This window comes from Barbatula barbatula (assembly GCF_947034865.1).
Source record: "Barbatula barbatula genome assembly, chromosome: 1".
In the NCBI taxonomy this organism is placed as follows: Eukaryota; Metazoa; Chordata; class Actinopteri; order Cypriniformes; family Nemacheilidae; genus Barbatula; species Barbatula barbatula.
In genome coordinates, this window is record NC_136766.1 from 6,585,612 (window position 1) to 6,600,696 (window position 15,085).

Sequence of the window (15,085 nt, forward strand, 5' to 3'; positions counted from 1 at the left end):
ACGTTCAAGCATCAAAATACTATTGTTCCTACTTGGACCTAAAACGGATTGTTTACTCCAAAATGGAAATTCATCATTTATTTTAGCTCATGACATTCCAAACCTGGACGAACTTTTTTTCCGGCAGAACACGAAAGAAGATAGTTTGAAGAATGCTGAAAACCAGTTAACGCTGACCCCCCATGGACTTCCATTGTATGGACACAAAAGCACAGAGACATTACTCAAAATATCTGCATTTGTGTACCAAAGCAAAAAGGCATTGTATGTTTTCAATGGAATGAGGGTGCATTTTTTGGGTCAAGTATTAAACAAATGCCACAAAATCTGAGCAACATATGTTTGTGATAATGACATGAATTATATCTGACATGTAAAACAGGACGGAACAAAACAGGAATGAACAAATTTGAGACGGTGGCTCTTTAAACGTAACTCCAAGAAACTCTCTCCATCCAAGTTTATTAATTGTTTCAAAGGCACGTTTTTTTCAGAACTACATTGCGATGCATGCATTTAATTCATTACTGCGCATGTGGGTTACGTTGAAAAAAAGTTAAATTCACGTACGCTTTAACACTGAGCTCGAACAGGTGATCTAGTCACGACAAACAGACATGAGGATCCCCGATGTGATATTCAATCGTTGTATCACACGACGTCCCCTGTGAACAGAATGAATCACCGGACGGATCGAGAAGCCTGTGCGCAGCAATTTAAAAAAACAAAAACAGTCGTGTCTGTCTCCATGACGATGTTAATGTGGGTGTGCATTGAGTCTGTGCTAAAAGCCACTATTCCCAGCAGCCCTTGGGGTGTAAGCGAAAAGCTCATTCTTTTTTATGTCCATATTTCACCCAGTTATGGGTTGAAAGAAAGTGTGATGAATCACAATCGACAGCCATATTCAACCTGCGTCTCCAAGTCAGATTATGCCAAGGACTGTTGGTAATTCATACCGCATACATACACTTGCAAACACCTGACAATGAAATGACACTTAGATAAAACACATTTGTTGACATTTTGTTGGGGCAGTGCCTTCAAACAATCATACGTGATGGCAACAGGTGGATCTAGAAGTGCACCCAGGACCATTGACAAACACTTATGCCAGTGTTGATGTTGTGATCATACGGCAGTAACCAGAGATGTCAGTCTGACCTCCACTTTCACTTACCCGGTAAAAAGCTGTCGTCTGGGGCAGTAATGCAGCGGCAACACTGTATTCCTCTGAGCTTGAACAATCCTGTGAGCAAACACAGACACACACAGAGATGTTAGATGATATCACTGATCTTAAGCCGAGCGTGCACGAAACATGACATCCCTTGCTATTTTCAAACATTATATAACTGGTTTTTCTCAATACATCACAGTAGCCCAACATAGTTTATTTTTATAACGCACTGTATTGATGATTGTATTTTTAGGGTAAATGAACAGTTCACCTAAAAATGAAAGTTTTGTCTTGAGGGTAACTCGAATTGCACCCCAGTTGGTCCAATATATTTATAAATTTGTTGTTCCAATATATGTATAATTTTATTGTTCTGTTGAACACAAAAGAAGATACTTTGAAGAATGTATGAAAGAAAACAGTTCTGGTAAATGATCGAATTTTGAATTTTTGGGTGAACTGTCCCTTTAAACCCAGAAAACATTCACATTTAAAATTGGGTCGGTCTGTGTCCCGGTTGTTTATTACCCCGGTCAGTGGTTTTAGATTGAAACCAACCGTAACGTTTCGGGCATATGCTTCTAATATGTTATATAATCGTTATATAAACTCAATCATTCTTTTCCTATTTTCCATTTAAAAGCAATTTCTTATTTGACATACCTAGCTAACATTGTGTCTCATTCTCACGGAAAAAACTATGAGATCAAAATATGAATCGTTGAATGCGTCTTAATGTCTTAATGTATTGGGAAGTGGCGTATTGTGTTTTGTTAGGAATTCTTGGAAATAGTCAAAGCCAGATGACCCGACTTTTATCGAAAGAATAGCTATCAGTTTTATAGCCCAATAAAAAATCCCCAGATTCACGATTTACTCTAAAAGACGTTCCAATATGTTACGAAAATGAGATCAAATATAGAAAGGAAAATTCCACCGTTACGTAAGGCAGATTTACAAATATGCTAGAAACAATCCGTCATTATCAGAAGACATGAACGCTCTTTAATACAAAAGCCAGCCATCATCTCTGTTCCCAATCCTTGCATTAATGACATCGCAAATGCAAAACATCAGGTTCTGCACAACCCGTGCATGCCTGACCCCACATGGGTGCTGCAGCGTAAAGCATTTCTCGCCTCTTTCAAGTTTCCCCGCCGGCTGAGGAGGAACATACAGGTTTGGAACGGTACCAACTGTTTTCGTAGCCATAGGGAGGTGGAAAATTCCTTCATTCTGAGCTTCTGTAGACAATTTAATCAATGAAAATGAACTCACAGCAAAGTCATTGAATAACTCCACAGGGGAAGATGTTTTTACTCTCTGGATGAAGAAAAAATATATACCTTCACTTTAAAGAAGTGGTGCTTAGCCATGCAAACTTTGTCGTCATGGTCATTTGTATGACGTCATGGATGTTTCCTTATGGTTGCTAGGGTCCTTGAGTTTTTTTCCCCCAGGCATTGCACATACTCAGAAACAAACATATAGTATTTTGCAATGTCAGTCGCTTTGGATAAAAGCGTCTGCAAAATGCATTAATGTAAATGTAAATTACAGCCCACATCCAAATCTGTACGATATACTCGTGAGATGTACAGTAGTGGCCAAAAGTGATGTCCGGGGGGCATATTTGTACAGTATTTGCTTTAGATGCCAATTAAAGATATGAGATGTATGGTGCCAAACGGACAAAACACTAAACTTGAGATATTTTGTAAACAAAAAATAAGAGATCATACAAATTATTTTCACTATTTCTGAATTTACCATTTATAGGTGTGTGTTTAGATGAAACAATCATTTTTGTTTCATTCTGTGAACTAGACTGCTAACAACATTTGCCCCAAATGTTAAATAAAAAAATGAGTTTCTATTTGCATTGACTTGCAGAAAATGAAAACTGGACAAACAGGCCAACATTTCTTTCAGACCTCATGTTTACTTTTAAGCAATACAACAGTGATATTTCTACATGTATTTAGGAAAAGTCAATCTTTCAAATCGCTGTTGGATGTCACTCCTGAGATTTGATTTTGTCGAAATTCAACAGACTCTGGACTGAAATTACCACAATACATCTAGAAAATTCGAAATGGCCTTTTCATTTTTTCCACGGCTGTATATCTATAATAATATATTTGAACCAAGAGCGAAGACATCAATTCTCCAAAGCTGAACATCACTTGCGATCACTACTCTAGTTCAGCTGTAGTGTGATGTATTGTGTCATCAAGAAGTCAAGATGACAGGTCAATCTGATGAGCGCTATCTGCTGCTGGCCAGCACGTACGTAACTTTACTCACACATTACGGAATGAAGGGGGATCTCATGTGTCTGTGTGTCACCACGAGACATACAGTACGTGCTCCCGTACGATTGTGAGCCATCTGAATGGTGTGGAATGTTACACGTCCTTCCTTATAGATCCGCAACGAGCTCCGCAGTCATAAGATGTGACTCATCTGCGTCCTGTCTGACTCACATGTTTTCCACCGCACAGCGCTCGCCAGGGCAGGAAGAAGCTATATGTCAACTTCCTTTAGGACAAAAGCATTATTTTGGATACTTTCTAGGAAAGGTTTAAAAACAAAATTTGAACTGTGTGCATGAATGGAAATTGGGGTGTAAAGAGCATGATTTCGCATGCATGGATTTGAACGAACGCCAAACAATAATTTTTTCACAACCCCAATGATAATCCGATAACCATCCAGAACACATTAGCACTAACGTAGCAACCATCCAGAACCCCACAGCATCCAAATAGCAAAACCCTGGCAACCATCCACGGTATGTCACAGCAGTAATCTGGTTACTTTTATTTCTGCAATAAATAATCAAATGATGCTCTGAAATGCCTAAACGTTCAGTTTTAAAAACAATTCTCAAAAGTTCGCACAGCCAAAAACCTGTTGCCCTCTGGTGTTTACCTATCTTCATGGGAAGGAGTCCAGGACGGGCTGTACTTGCTCAACCTGGGAAGGATGCACTACAAAACTTCCCAGCACATTTGCTTAACAGGCTTTTAAAGAACATTACGTAAGATCATCTATCACGAAGCCGCCGTGTCAAATATCCCTCACTGAATGCTCTTCATGTGAGGAGTATCATTTAGCACAGTAAGACTCTCTTAGTGTTCACATTCAGTGGCGACAAAATAACTACAGACAAATGTGGAAAAGAATTTAAATCAGCGGGCGCTTTCCAGCACAAACTCAATCATAGTCCTGAAAAACATGGTCATCTGAGAGAACCTAGCATTAAAAATGGTTCACACAAATCTGAAACTGGTTTTCATTCAGGCATCCTCATATTTCTTCAATCTTTTCAATCAAAGACTGCAAATCGTAATAGTTTGCAACAACTGAATAATTGTAATACTTCAAGAAATTATGTACAGACACAGTTTTGGGTCAATGCAGACAGCACAGACTGGTACGCACATGTCCTGTCGTGTGGAAGATGATCAACGGTCAGAAAGAATGTGAACTATGTACTGTATGTTAAGATTTTAAATATATTTAATGGAAAAAAGCAAAATAAAAAAATGTTAAATTGAATGAAGTATTAATAAATAAAGAACATTGTATTAAAAAAAATTACATTTAAATCTATAAATTATATTGATTCATAACCACCGTACTTAATTCATAATATAAAAACAACAAAATATTCAAATGAAAAGCACATAAGAAAATTGGCTAAAAATGTAAAAAGGTTTTAAAAAATAAAAGCCAATTTAAAATCAAACGTATATTAATATAATATATAAAATAAAAATGTATTACTACAGTAAAACTGAAAACTCAACAAAATGACAGGATGTTTTATTGGGGGAACTATCTATCTCTCTATTTTACAGTTACACCTTCAGTATTGCTTCCTCAGCCTACAGACTCAGATTTCCATCACCCTCCGGTACAGCATAGAACGCATGTGTGAGTGACAGGCAGGGTAATTATTTGCAAATGCCCCCCGTCGATAAAGCAGAACCCATAACCCCGCCGCACAGGAAATGACTGGGATGCCATAGTGCATCTCCACATCACAGCATGCCAGACCTCTGCTGGGCTTGCACAACATTCGGCTCCAGAATCAGCCACAGCTGGACGGATCGCACTGCAGAACAAAACAAGTTGCTGTAAATATGCCTGTGAGACTCATTAAAAGGCTTGTTATGAGCTTGTTTAAAAAACGATAAGGCTTAACTTTTATTGCCTGGCGAGATAAGTGCAGTTCAACACAGTTCATTAACTCTGCCATCATTTTAAAAGAAAACTTTGTTAAAAGGGATTTTCTAAAACCCTGAAGAATGCAAAACAAATGTGTAAGCTAACAGCTCACTGATTTTCCGAGAAGTTTGCGAACAATAAGGACGTGGAGGGACGTGATGCTACGGGTCAGTCTGTGACTGCAACATCTGTCACACAAAGCGTAAACCTGCAGACTGATGAATTCAATAGTTCAGATGCCTGAGGACACATTCGTGTTTAGACAACATTTAAAACTGTGTACACACTATAACAAACAGTTGATCAGACAACAACAAATACAGTCTAGTTACTATTTCGCTATATTTAGACTACGATTAAACAAATTAACGTGCGGATTCAAGTCGGAGTACACGTTTGCGAACCAAGTCTTTGCGGCTAAAATGTTTGAGATTTGAAATGTTTTATAAACCCTGCCATATTATTTTTGTTTCATTTCAATAAAAATCTATACTCTGAGTCAAGAACGTAACTGGGCAAAGCCTAATACAAATGTGATTAATAGACTGCAGTGTATCAGCTGAAATTCATTTTTTGCTGTTTAAAGAATTATATCAATACTCAAAGAGACAGGGTCGGATTTTCTGAGAAGACACTTTAAAAACCAATGTCATACCGAATACAAATACTACTAGAAACACACGCCATCTATGTTTTAAACATCTGGTCTGTGCAATATTCAATGCAATTGTAATAAAAAAAGGACACGGCTATTATAAGAGTCCTTGCTGTTTGCAATGAGATCACCCACAACGAAATATGAAAGCAGTTAGTGGGTAATCGTCTGTTTTTGTCTCGTAGCTCATCTGTGACATATCCATTGACCTAAGTGCTACACAAGACTCCAAATCATGATAAACTATGCAGAATATATGGAGATTATTAAAACGTTCTTGCGATGATTTCCCAGAACGTAGTCGGAATTGCAGATATTTAGTCTACAAATTCAAATTATTTCTTCTGCAATGAGTTGTTCTTTAAAAACAGTGCACATGGTGTTCATAAAATACAAGAATTTCAAGTGCTCAGATAAAACATTCCAATCCACTTGATGTTTTTGACCGTAAAACGTTATACTATCCAGCATGCTCTTCGCCTCCTTCAGAAACAGCAGCTTATTGCAACAAATAAATGCCGAAGAGACAGGAACATGCCTTCTGACCGATCATGTAAAATTGGACCTGATTCCCTTGTTGGACCTGATTCCCAGAAACTCTATAAAGCCAGATCGGAGATCACCGTGTGGACAAAATGCTGCCATTTTGGGGGGCTAAACTCCCGACACCATCAACAAAATTTTAGCAATCCAGCTAAAGCTGATGCTAAAAGGATCAGCGAGTGTCACAAAGCACTTGCAAAGCTGTTACCCATTTATTACGCATCAACTTCGTCCCTGTTTCATGTCAGGTTTCATGTCAAAGTTTGTCCTTGAGTGGGTTCTGGAAGTTGCATGAAATCGCTCTCGCTTGGGTCCGACGCATTTATCCGATTCTGCCTCTCGTCTCGATTAACAGACTCTGATGTCTGATAACACACGCGTTTCATCTATGAAGTGCCGGTCCTTGGAAACGCACAGTGCACATGAATCCCACCTGTCAACGAAGAACAACTCACAAAAGAATTACGACTGGGATCAAACTTGGACTGAAAGTTCATATATTATAGATAAATCGGAAAATTGTATTTCTAAAAGACAAAACTGTGGTTTCACGATTTAAAGCTTTGCATCGCCGTAGAAGTTGGCACTCAAGCCGGTTTGCATGATTTGCCAAAAGTATGCTCGGAATGTCCAGGGACTCCATAAAAGTTGCTAGCTGTTTAAACTGCGCAGGATCATTAAAATCTCCCCGACCATACTGACGTGAAGTTGTAAAACATGAGGAACTACCAGTGGGATGTTGCTTTGCTTTGTGATGAATGGCAATGTGATAGTTTATACAGGAATGTGATGAACCAACACAAAATAAGTCATGGTGTGCGATGACATATAAGAGACGCGGTTACGCAAAGACCAAAAAACTTCAGAACACATCAAACGGACCGTTTACAGGAAGCAGGAGACACTAAACAGCATTTCGTATATAACAGCTCGAAAGGATGAAAATAAATCATAATCGGAGTCAACAGGTATTATTTTCTCAAGTGCAATAAAACAAAAATCAGTCACATGATATGAATCACGACAACTTGTGTGCGTACATGCCGGCTTTGAAATCTGGGGGAAAATGTGCATTTTTAGAATTGAAGCAGCACGCTGAGGCTAAAAGCACAGCTTTGATTTACCTTGTCGGACGGGTTTGTTTTACACGGAATGATGTGTGCTCATATGCTCTGTCCCTTTCTGGAAAAAGCGCTTTTTGCGCTTTAATACAAGGTTTAAAGACTTTTACTTGACATTCATTACTAACATTCTTCTCCCACTAACCTGCACTATAACACAGAGGTCGCGTTAACCGAAAATTCATCATTGACTGATTTTATTTACTAGTGACGGAAAAATCTGAAGGCCGTCTGTCATTTGTCATTTCCCTTCATTAAAGCTCGTAGGCTACTACCCCTGCCCTGAACATGAATGCAAAGGGACATGTATTTCCCATTCATAACCTTAGGAATATGCACGCGCGGTCAGAGGAGACTTGCCGTGCAGATGCATCCGTCACAGACCCCACGTCGTGTGCACACATACACACAAAAGAGCGCAGTGGCTAACTCAGGGGTCGGCAACCCAAAATGTTGAAAAAAATAAAAAACAGCTGTCTGGAGCCGCAAAAAATTAAAAGCCTTATATAAGCCTTATAATGAAGGCAACACATGCTGTAAGTGTCTATATTAGCTTTATTACCCCCCTAGTATCAAAATGATAAGTAGGCTACAAATACATAATGAGCATTCATGATTAAATGTTTATTTTCCCCTGCAGCGCATCCTGGAGAGAATGACGCACCACGTGACTACTCTGCTGTACAATGGTGCTTTAGGTTTAACTTCCATTATAATTTTAATGTATTATGTTTCGTTGCATTGATGAAATTAAAGAAATACAATAAAGAAATCAGAATTTTGATGTCATTTTTACTTTAGGATTCGGAAAAACAACAAAATGTGCAACGTGCATATGCATCCTGTAATTTCAGACATCCCCATGGATATAAAATGCAGTCCTCTTCAATCCTCAATAATACAATACAATCCTCTTCTCCCAAACTATATACTATATACTGACAAAAATCAGTATCATCTGTGAACTGAACGTTTTCCCACGCTTTATTATATCCCGGGTTGCAACAAAACTAGCAGCAGTAGTGGAGTTTGGAGATGCAATCCACTTCTTAAATTTATCTTTGCGCTCCTCTAATTTTCCACATTGGCAATGAAAGCAAATGATTTGGTCCAAGAACTGTTGAATCATCTGTTATCCTCAACTATCTTTCTATTTTTCCCCTTGGGATCCATGACACACCCGCCGGTTTGTTTGTGTGTCTGTCAGCGACCGGTCTGGCATCACGCGCGCCGCCGCCGATCTGACAGAAACGCGTGTCGCAGTATATGACGTAAATCTTCGTTGACAGAAATGTTGAAATTAAATATTATACACATTTTTACAACGTTGAAAAACTTTAAGAATGTTTGTCATGTTTTTCCTCCTACAGAAATTATATTTAAATTTTCATATTTTTGAAAAAGCTCTAGGGAGCCACTAGGGCGGCGCTTAAGAGCCGCATGCGGCTCTAGAGCCGCGGGTTGCCGACCCCTGGGCTAACTTAACCAAAAATACATTTTGCAAATCATGTTCACGGCGACACCCTTTTGTGAATATTGATATATTAAAGCTGCAGTGCGTAACTTTTGCCTCTTCATTATAATCTCTGTTTGAAACAAAACTGCAGATTACTTTACATGGGTTGTCATCAAAATGCCTTTTCCTTTAAAACCGTATCTGGCAGCTCAAACTAGGCAATCGCGATTTATCATTATATGAAGAGATTATTTGCAAAAACATATAAAAAAATCATGTTTTGTTTTTGGTTACCTGTTATTATTACTTAATAAAAAACAACCCAACTGCAGTTTGATTTATATCAATTGGAATGCACAATACAAATGAATGATTTGAATGATGGATGAAACATGATTTTTGAAATATACAAATATACTCTTTATTGAAATCATTATATGCAATTTGCATAAGGTAAGGAAACAGCTTAAAACATAGATTGCAACCCGTAACCTTTTGTAAGGTTTCATGCGTAAAATGGACCACACTGATCTGTCTTTCATACAGCAAGTGGAGACGATGCCACAGAAAGACACGCTTCTATCGATAGTTTTTTGCATTATAATGACATTTGTAATCTCATTACTTTCAAAGACTTATTTACGGGAAACACTACACTCCGAAAGTGAAATCTAAAAAGATTTTAGTTTGGTAGCACGTATTTTATGATCTGGAACTGGGTACTTGACGAATAAATCGTACATGTGTCCTATGGTGTGATATTGCAAAATGTAGAAAACAAACTGTCAATGTTTCATTTTTTATATAATTAATATTTATAAAAAAGCATAGGAGAGATTTATCTTCATTGTTAGTATTTTTCGTAATTTTTGCCAGATACATTTGCATACAAATCTGTCAACTACTCAACTCCTTTTGGCAAATTTTATTACCTGACTAACTTTGCATTTTTTCTTTCAGACTGCAGCGGAGATCCATTCTGGTAACATTTTTGCAAGATTTGGCAATACCCACCTGAAGAGCACAGTTCATCATGCGGATGATATGATCGAACTGTTGATGATCCAGAATGGCTCGGTTCTGCTGTACGTGGAGACTGAGCTCTTCGGTCAGACACTGACGGGCTGCTTTGCCTTTCAGGGCCCGGAGAGCTGCAGGGAGCGTCTGTAGAAACAGTTGTGTTAATGCATTGCTAACATGTAAGCGCCTACCATTCCGCCAACTGCAGAGTGATGCATACATGCATGCAAGGGGGGCAAGGTTTCCAGCCAAATCCAGCTAGTTGACCTTTGCCCCATAGTTAAAATTCCAGAAACATTTGTTATTGATGAGATTTTGAGTCTAGACGGAGACGACAGCCTCCGCTCAGGTTGATGGAGGTAATGCATTTACTGGCACACGGAAGCTGTTTAGCCTGCAAGCGCACCACTTTACAGCCGTAAAGGGACGCAGGAGCGAATCGTATAGCAAATTAAAGTTAATGTGTGCAGGTAGCCTACTGCCATTCCAACACGAACCACAGGGGACAGATCACAAACAACGTCAGGCTCTAAAAAGTTTAAAAACATCAGTGAACGAGTTTCAAACACAGGCCGTGGTTAACGTGTGTTTGTGATAAGGGCAGGGAAATTAGGAGAGTATATGTGACTGTTTGTTCACCCCTATACCACCTACGTCTGTACGAGCTACAGCCGGAGAGCTTTGCTTATCACGTTAAAAACACAGTGGAAGCGCAAGTTCATCTGCAAGCTGCATTCATTCAGACGAGCATGCAAATATTGGTTCAGTCCCTCTATCATCATCCTAGAAATGCTGAATCACCTTTTCTGTCTCCAGAGTCTTGTTGTCAAAGATGAAGCCGATACACGACCGCACCACCTCCAGTCTACGGGCGCTGTTAAAAACAGAGCTGGCTTTGCCCATGATAGACGCTATTTGAAAAAACATAAAACAGGCTACGTGTGACTCAAACCAAATTAAAAACTTTGGACAACAAAAACATGAAATTAAAGCACCAACCATAAATATTTTTTTTCTGCTAGGCGGCACTCACCAACAGGGGGTCCGGCGGGCACCACGCACTTTTTTTCTGGACGGGTACTGTTGGGCACGGTGCGCTGTTTGGCAAGGCCCTCCTGCATCGACGACTCCACCTTCTCCTCCTCCAGCAGAGGAAAGGGCACCACGTGTACCCGCAGGTGTGAGCCCTCGGATGGCCGAGGCACTTTCTGAAACGCCATGTGGGGGTTTGGGTTCTCCTACAGAGTGCAAAAACACAACCCCACAAAACTCTATAAAGCCTATAAATATACGATAAATATTTGTTTAACTTTTTATGTCACTCATCTGGGTTATTTTACATTAACGTTTAGTCATTTTGCAGAAACGTTTATCCAAAGCATCAAGGCACGTCACCGGCAACAGTTTTGATCCAGACTAAAATGCTATTCTAATGTTTGAATCAAAGTGATTGTTTTCCACCCACATTACCAAACGTTTTTTCATGTACATTTGTCTAAAAGTCATTGCAAGGTTAATACCATGAACGCTAACAGAAACACGTTTCAGGTTGGATGACACTGAAGGGGTCTTACTGATGAAGATGTGGGGGAACGTGAGGATAAAACAGCATCTGGAACACAATATTACAAAGAGGAAATAAAGGTGAGATGATGCAATCGACTCACATTTTTAGAAAGCTGGTCAGATAAATCCCGCATGCGCTTCTGAAACTTCACCAGGTACTCCTCTTCCTCCTTAAAACACTCCACATCTACTGCCACCAGCTGAAGAACACAAACACAGCAGTTTAATGCAAAACCAGACGAATCGTTCCTTCTGTGATTGATTTAGCATAACCCAAAACAATAGCTGGAATTTCACTCAGCTAAACTGAGTCATTTTTCTTCCTCGTGGAATAAGACTTAGTAACCTAGTAAAAGCGTAAATATTTGCTCTGATTCAATCTGATTTTGATTGTGTCCACATTTCAAGAAACAAATGACAATCAGGTTTGCACATACATTTATTTTTATTATAATTGAAAACTATGGTGAGCTTAAACTGACAGTTCACCCGAAAATGACAATTTAGTCATCATTTACTCGCCCTCTTGTCATTTCAATTTCTTTCTTCCGCAGAACAATAGAAAAATATATTTTGAAGTATGTTGTTAACTGGCACCCATGCACTTGCATTGGTTTACTTGCATCCATACAAAAGAAGTGAATGGGTACAGCCGTTGTTAGATAACCGACTTTCTTCAAAATATCTTCTTTTGTGTTCTGTGGAAGTAAGAAAGTCAAACAGGTTTGAAATGACAAGAGAGTGAGTTAAGGTTCAGAAAGACTTACACTATATGCATATACACTCACCTAAAGGATTATTAGGAACACCATACTAATACTGTGTTTGACCCCCTTTCGCCTTCAGAACTGCCTTAATTCTACGTGGCATTGATTCAACAAGGTGCTGAAAGCATTCTTTAGAAATGTTGGCCCATATTGATAGGATAGCATCTTGCAGTTGATGGAGATTTGTGGGATGCACATCCAGGGCAAGAAGCTCCCGTTCCACCACATCCCAACAATGCTCTATTGGGTTGAGATCTGGAGACTGTGGGGGCCATTTTAGTACAGTGAACTTTGTGACATGGTGCATTATTCTGCTGGAAATAGCCATCAGAGGATGGGTACTTGGTGGTCATAAAGGGATGGACATGGTCAGAAACAATGCTCAGGTAGGCTGTGGCATTTAAACAATGCCCAATTGGCACTAAGGGGCCTAAAGTGTGCCAAGAAAACATCCCCCACACTATTACACCACCACCACCAGCCTGCACAGTGGTAACAAGGCATGATTGATCCATGTTCTCATTCTGTTTACGCCAAATTCTAACTCTACCATCTGAATGTCTCAAAATAAATCGAGACTCATCAGACCAGGCAATCACCTTTCTTTCCCATTCTGACATTCAGTTTGGAGTTCAGGAGATTGTCTTGACCAGGACCACACCCCTAAATGCATTGAAGCAACTGCCATGTGATTGGTTGATTAGATAATTGCATTAATGAGAAATTGAACAGGTGTTCCTAATAATTCTTTAGGTGAGTGTATGTACATATATAAGAATATGTATTTGCTTCAGTTTTAGGAATAGAAATGTAGGCTCCGATGATGCACCTCATCAAATAGATCACAGGCTCTGTAAGGAGGTCCCCGCTCAGACACGAAGCCCGCAAAAGCCATTCCATCCAACACTTTGGTCAGGAAGTCATTTTCAATAAGGCCCCGCTGGCTCAGGAAGGCAGCCTTTAAGAAAAAAGAGGGTTAGCGATTAAAATCCATCCTGTCAGCGTAAGTCTGCTTCACGCCTACGAGCCGCATTTAATTCAAATGATGCAGGACAATTTTTCCAAACAAAACAACTTCCAGAAGAAACAAAGTGAGATGGCTGTTATCTTCATCACCAGACACATGGATTGAGGTGGGCATGTGTTTATTTTAAACAGATCGTCTGTTTTATGAAGTCATGAGCATGCTGGTAAATAAGAAGCGTTTGGCAGCGGATGCTCTGTTAACTCTGGAGAAGTAAAGCATTCTTTCTGGATAATCTGAGCCATGTGGGGTGCTTTAGGAGGGATGTAGCGAGACGTTGCCACGGAGACGACGACCGACACAAACAAAAACAAGGTGAAAAAACATTTCCAAATGTAAGCTGGATATGTTTTTACACGGTTCATTACAAGGACGCTCTGACGAAAAGCGTTTTAAACAAACATGTGGCGATACCGTCGACACGAGCTCTTTAGAGCGTGGACGAAAGATGCAAAGCTCACTGATTGTGAAGGGATGATTCTTTCATTATCTGGTTCTTGAACCTAAGACTGTTTATGTCTTATGGTTCAGGTAAGATAAATGAAACCAGTCCACCGTGAATGTATCATAAATGTGCCTTGTCTTGCCATGTATAAGAAAAAAAAGGTCAATGTATGAACATGTGAGGTGTGACATCAACGATCATCATCTCTCTCACCTTGTGAAAGTGAATCACGGGTTCGGAATGGATGCGAATGAGCTGCAGGCAGGACCTGTAGCCCTGGAAGAGTTGTGCGAACAGGCGCAGGAAGACGGCCCTCACCTCTTTATCCTGGAGAGAAAATACATGCAGAACAAAAGGAGAGACATGGAAGCAATGCCAGATGAACATCTGAGGGTGGCATGAGTCATGACGAAGATGTTCGTGTACGTGAGGGGAGTAAAAACTCTTTGATTGAATGCGTATTTTAGTCTGCCGTGCCTCTCTCGTACTGGAACTTTAAAACGAGGCGACGATTGCAAAAGCGCATGGGTGAAGCACATGTTGGTGGTCTTACCAGCAGTTTCAGGTTGGATGGAGCAGAACGAGGCGGAGGGAAGGCATTATCTGCTCCTTCCAGATCTGGGTGCAAAACCTGGAAGACAAAGAAGGTATTTACAGTGAGGAAATATCCGGCTATCTGTGGGAAGGAGGAGGCAAATATAGCTCATGGAATGCCTGCAGTCAGAATCATTGCTCAACTGAGTTTGCAGTGCAGATTACCCATATACGAAACATTATGAAATTGGTTATTTTGTTTATTTATACGTAGGTAAAGTGACTATTTTCTGTTTCACAAGCAGAACCAAAAATTATAGAATTTCTATGAAGTTTGAAAGGAAATCTGCGCGCAACCAGCCAGTGGTTGGTTAATTGTTCTGGAATCTGGATGTATTTTAATGTGCTGATATTGTGTGTGGTATTCTGGGTTGTTAAAGATTCGCTTAGTAGGACAAGGTGTTATAATCACACTGTTCAGCACAGTTGAATTGCCCGAAATGACATTTCCCATGCCTTACGCAAGACAGAGGCAGCA

The 15,085-nt window shown here is 39.7% G+C and overlaps 1 protein-coding gene across 2 annotated transcripts in view; it reads right to left on the reverse strand.

Annotated features, from left to right (window-relative positions):
* Window positions 1-15,085, reverse strand: part of sbf2 (SET binding factor 2) — a 99,823-nt gene that overhangs the window by 33,334 nt on the left and 51,404 nt on the right. For both annotated transcript variants that reach the window (XM_079466909.1, XM_079466908.1), the window contains exons 10-17: window positions 14,567-14,644; window positions 14,227-14,340; window positions 13,374-13,502; window positions 11,879-11,977; window positions 11,245-11,449; window positions 11,013-11,122; window positions 10,206-10,355; window positions 1,181-1,249 (exon numbers count right to left, since the gene is read on the reverse strand). In XM_079466909.1, the coding sequence (XP_079323035.1) occupies window positions 1,181-1,249; window positions 10,206-10,355; window positions 11,013-11,122; window positions 11,245-11,449; window positions 11,879-11,977; window positions 13,374-13,502; window positions 14,227-14,340; window positions 14,567-14,644 (954 nt within the window). The remainder of the gene's footprint in view (window positions 1-1,180; window positions 1,250-10,205; window positions 10,356-11,012; window positions 11,123-11,244; window positions 11,450-11,878; window positions 11,978-13,373; window positions 13,503-14,226; window positions 14,341-14,566; window positions 14,645-15,085) is intronic.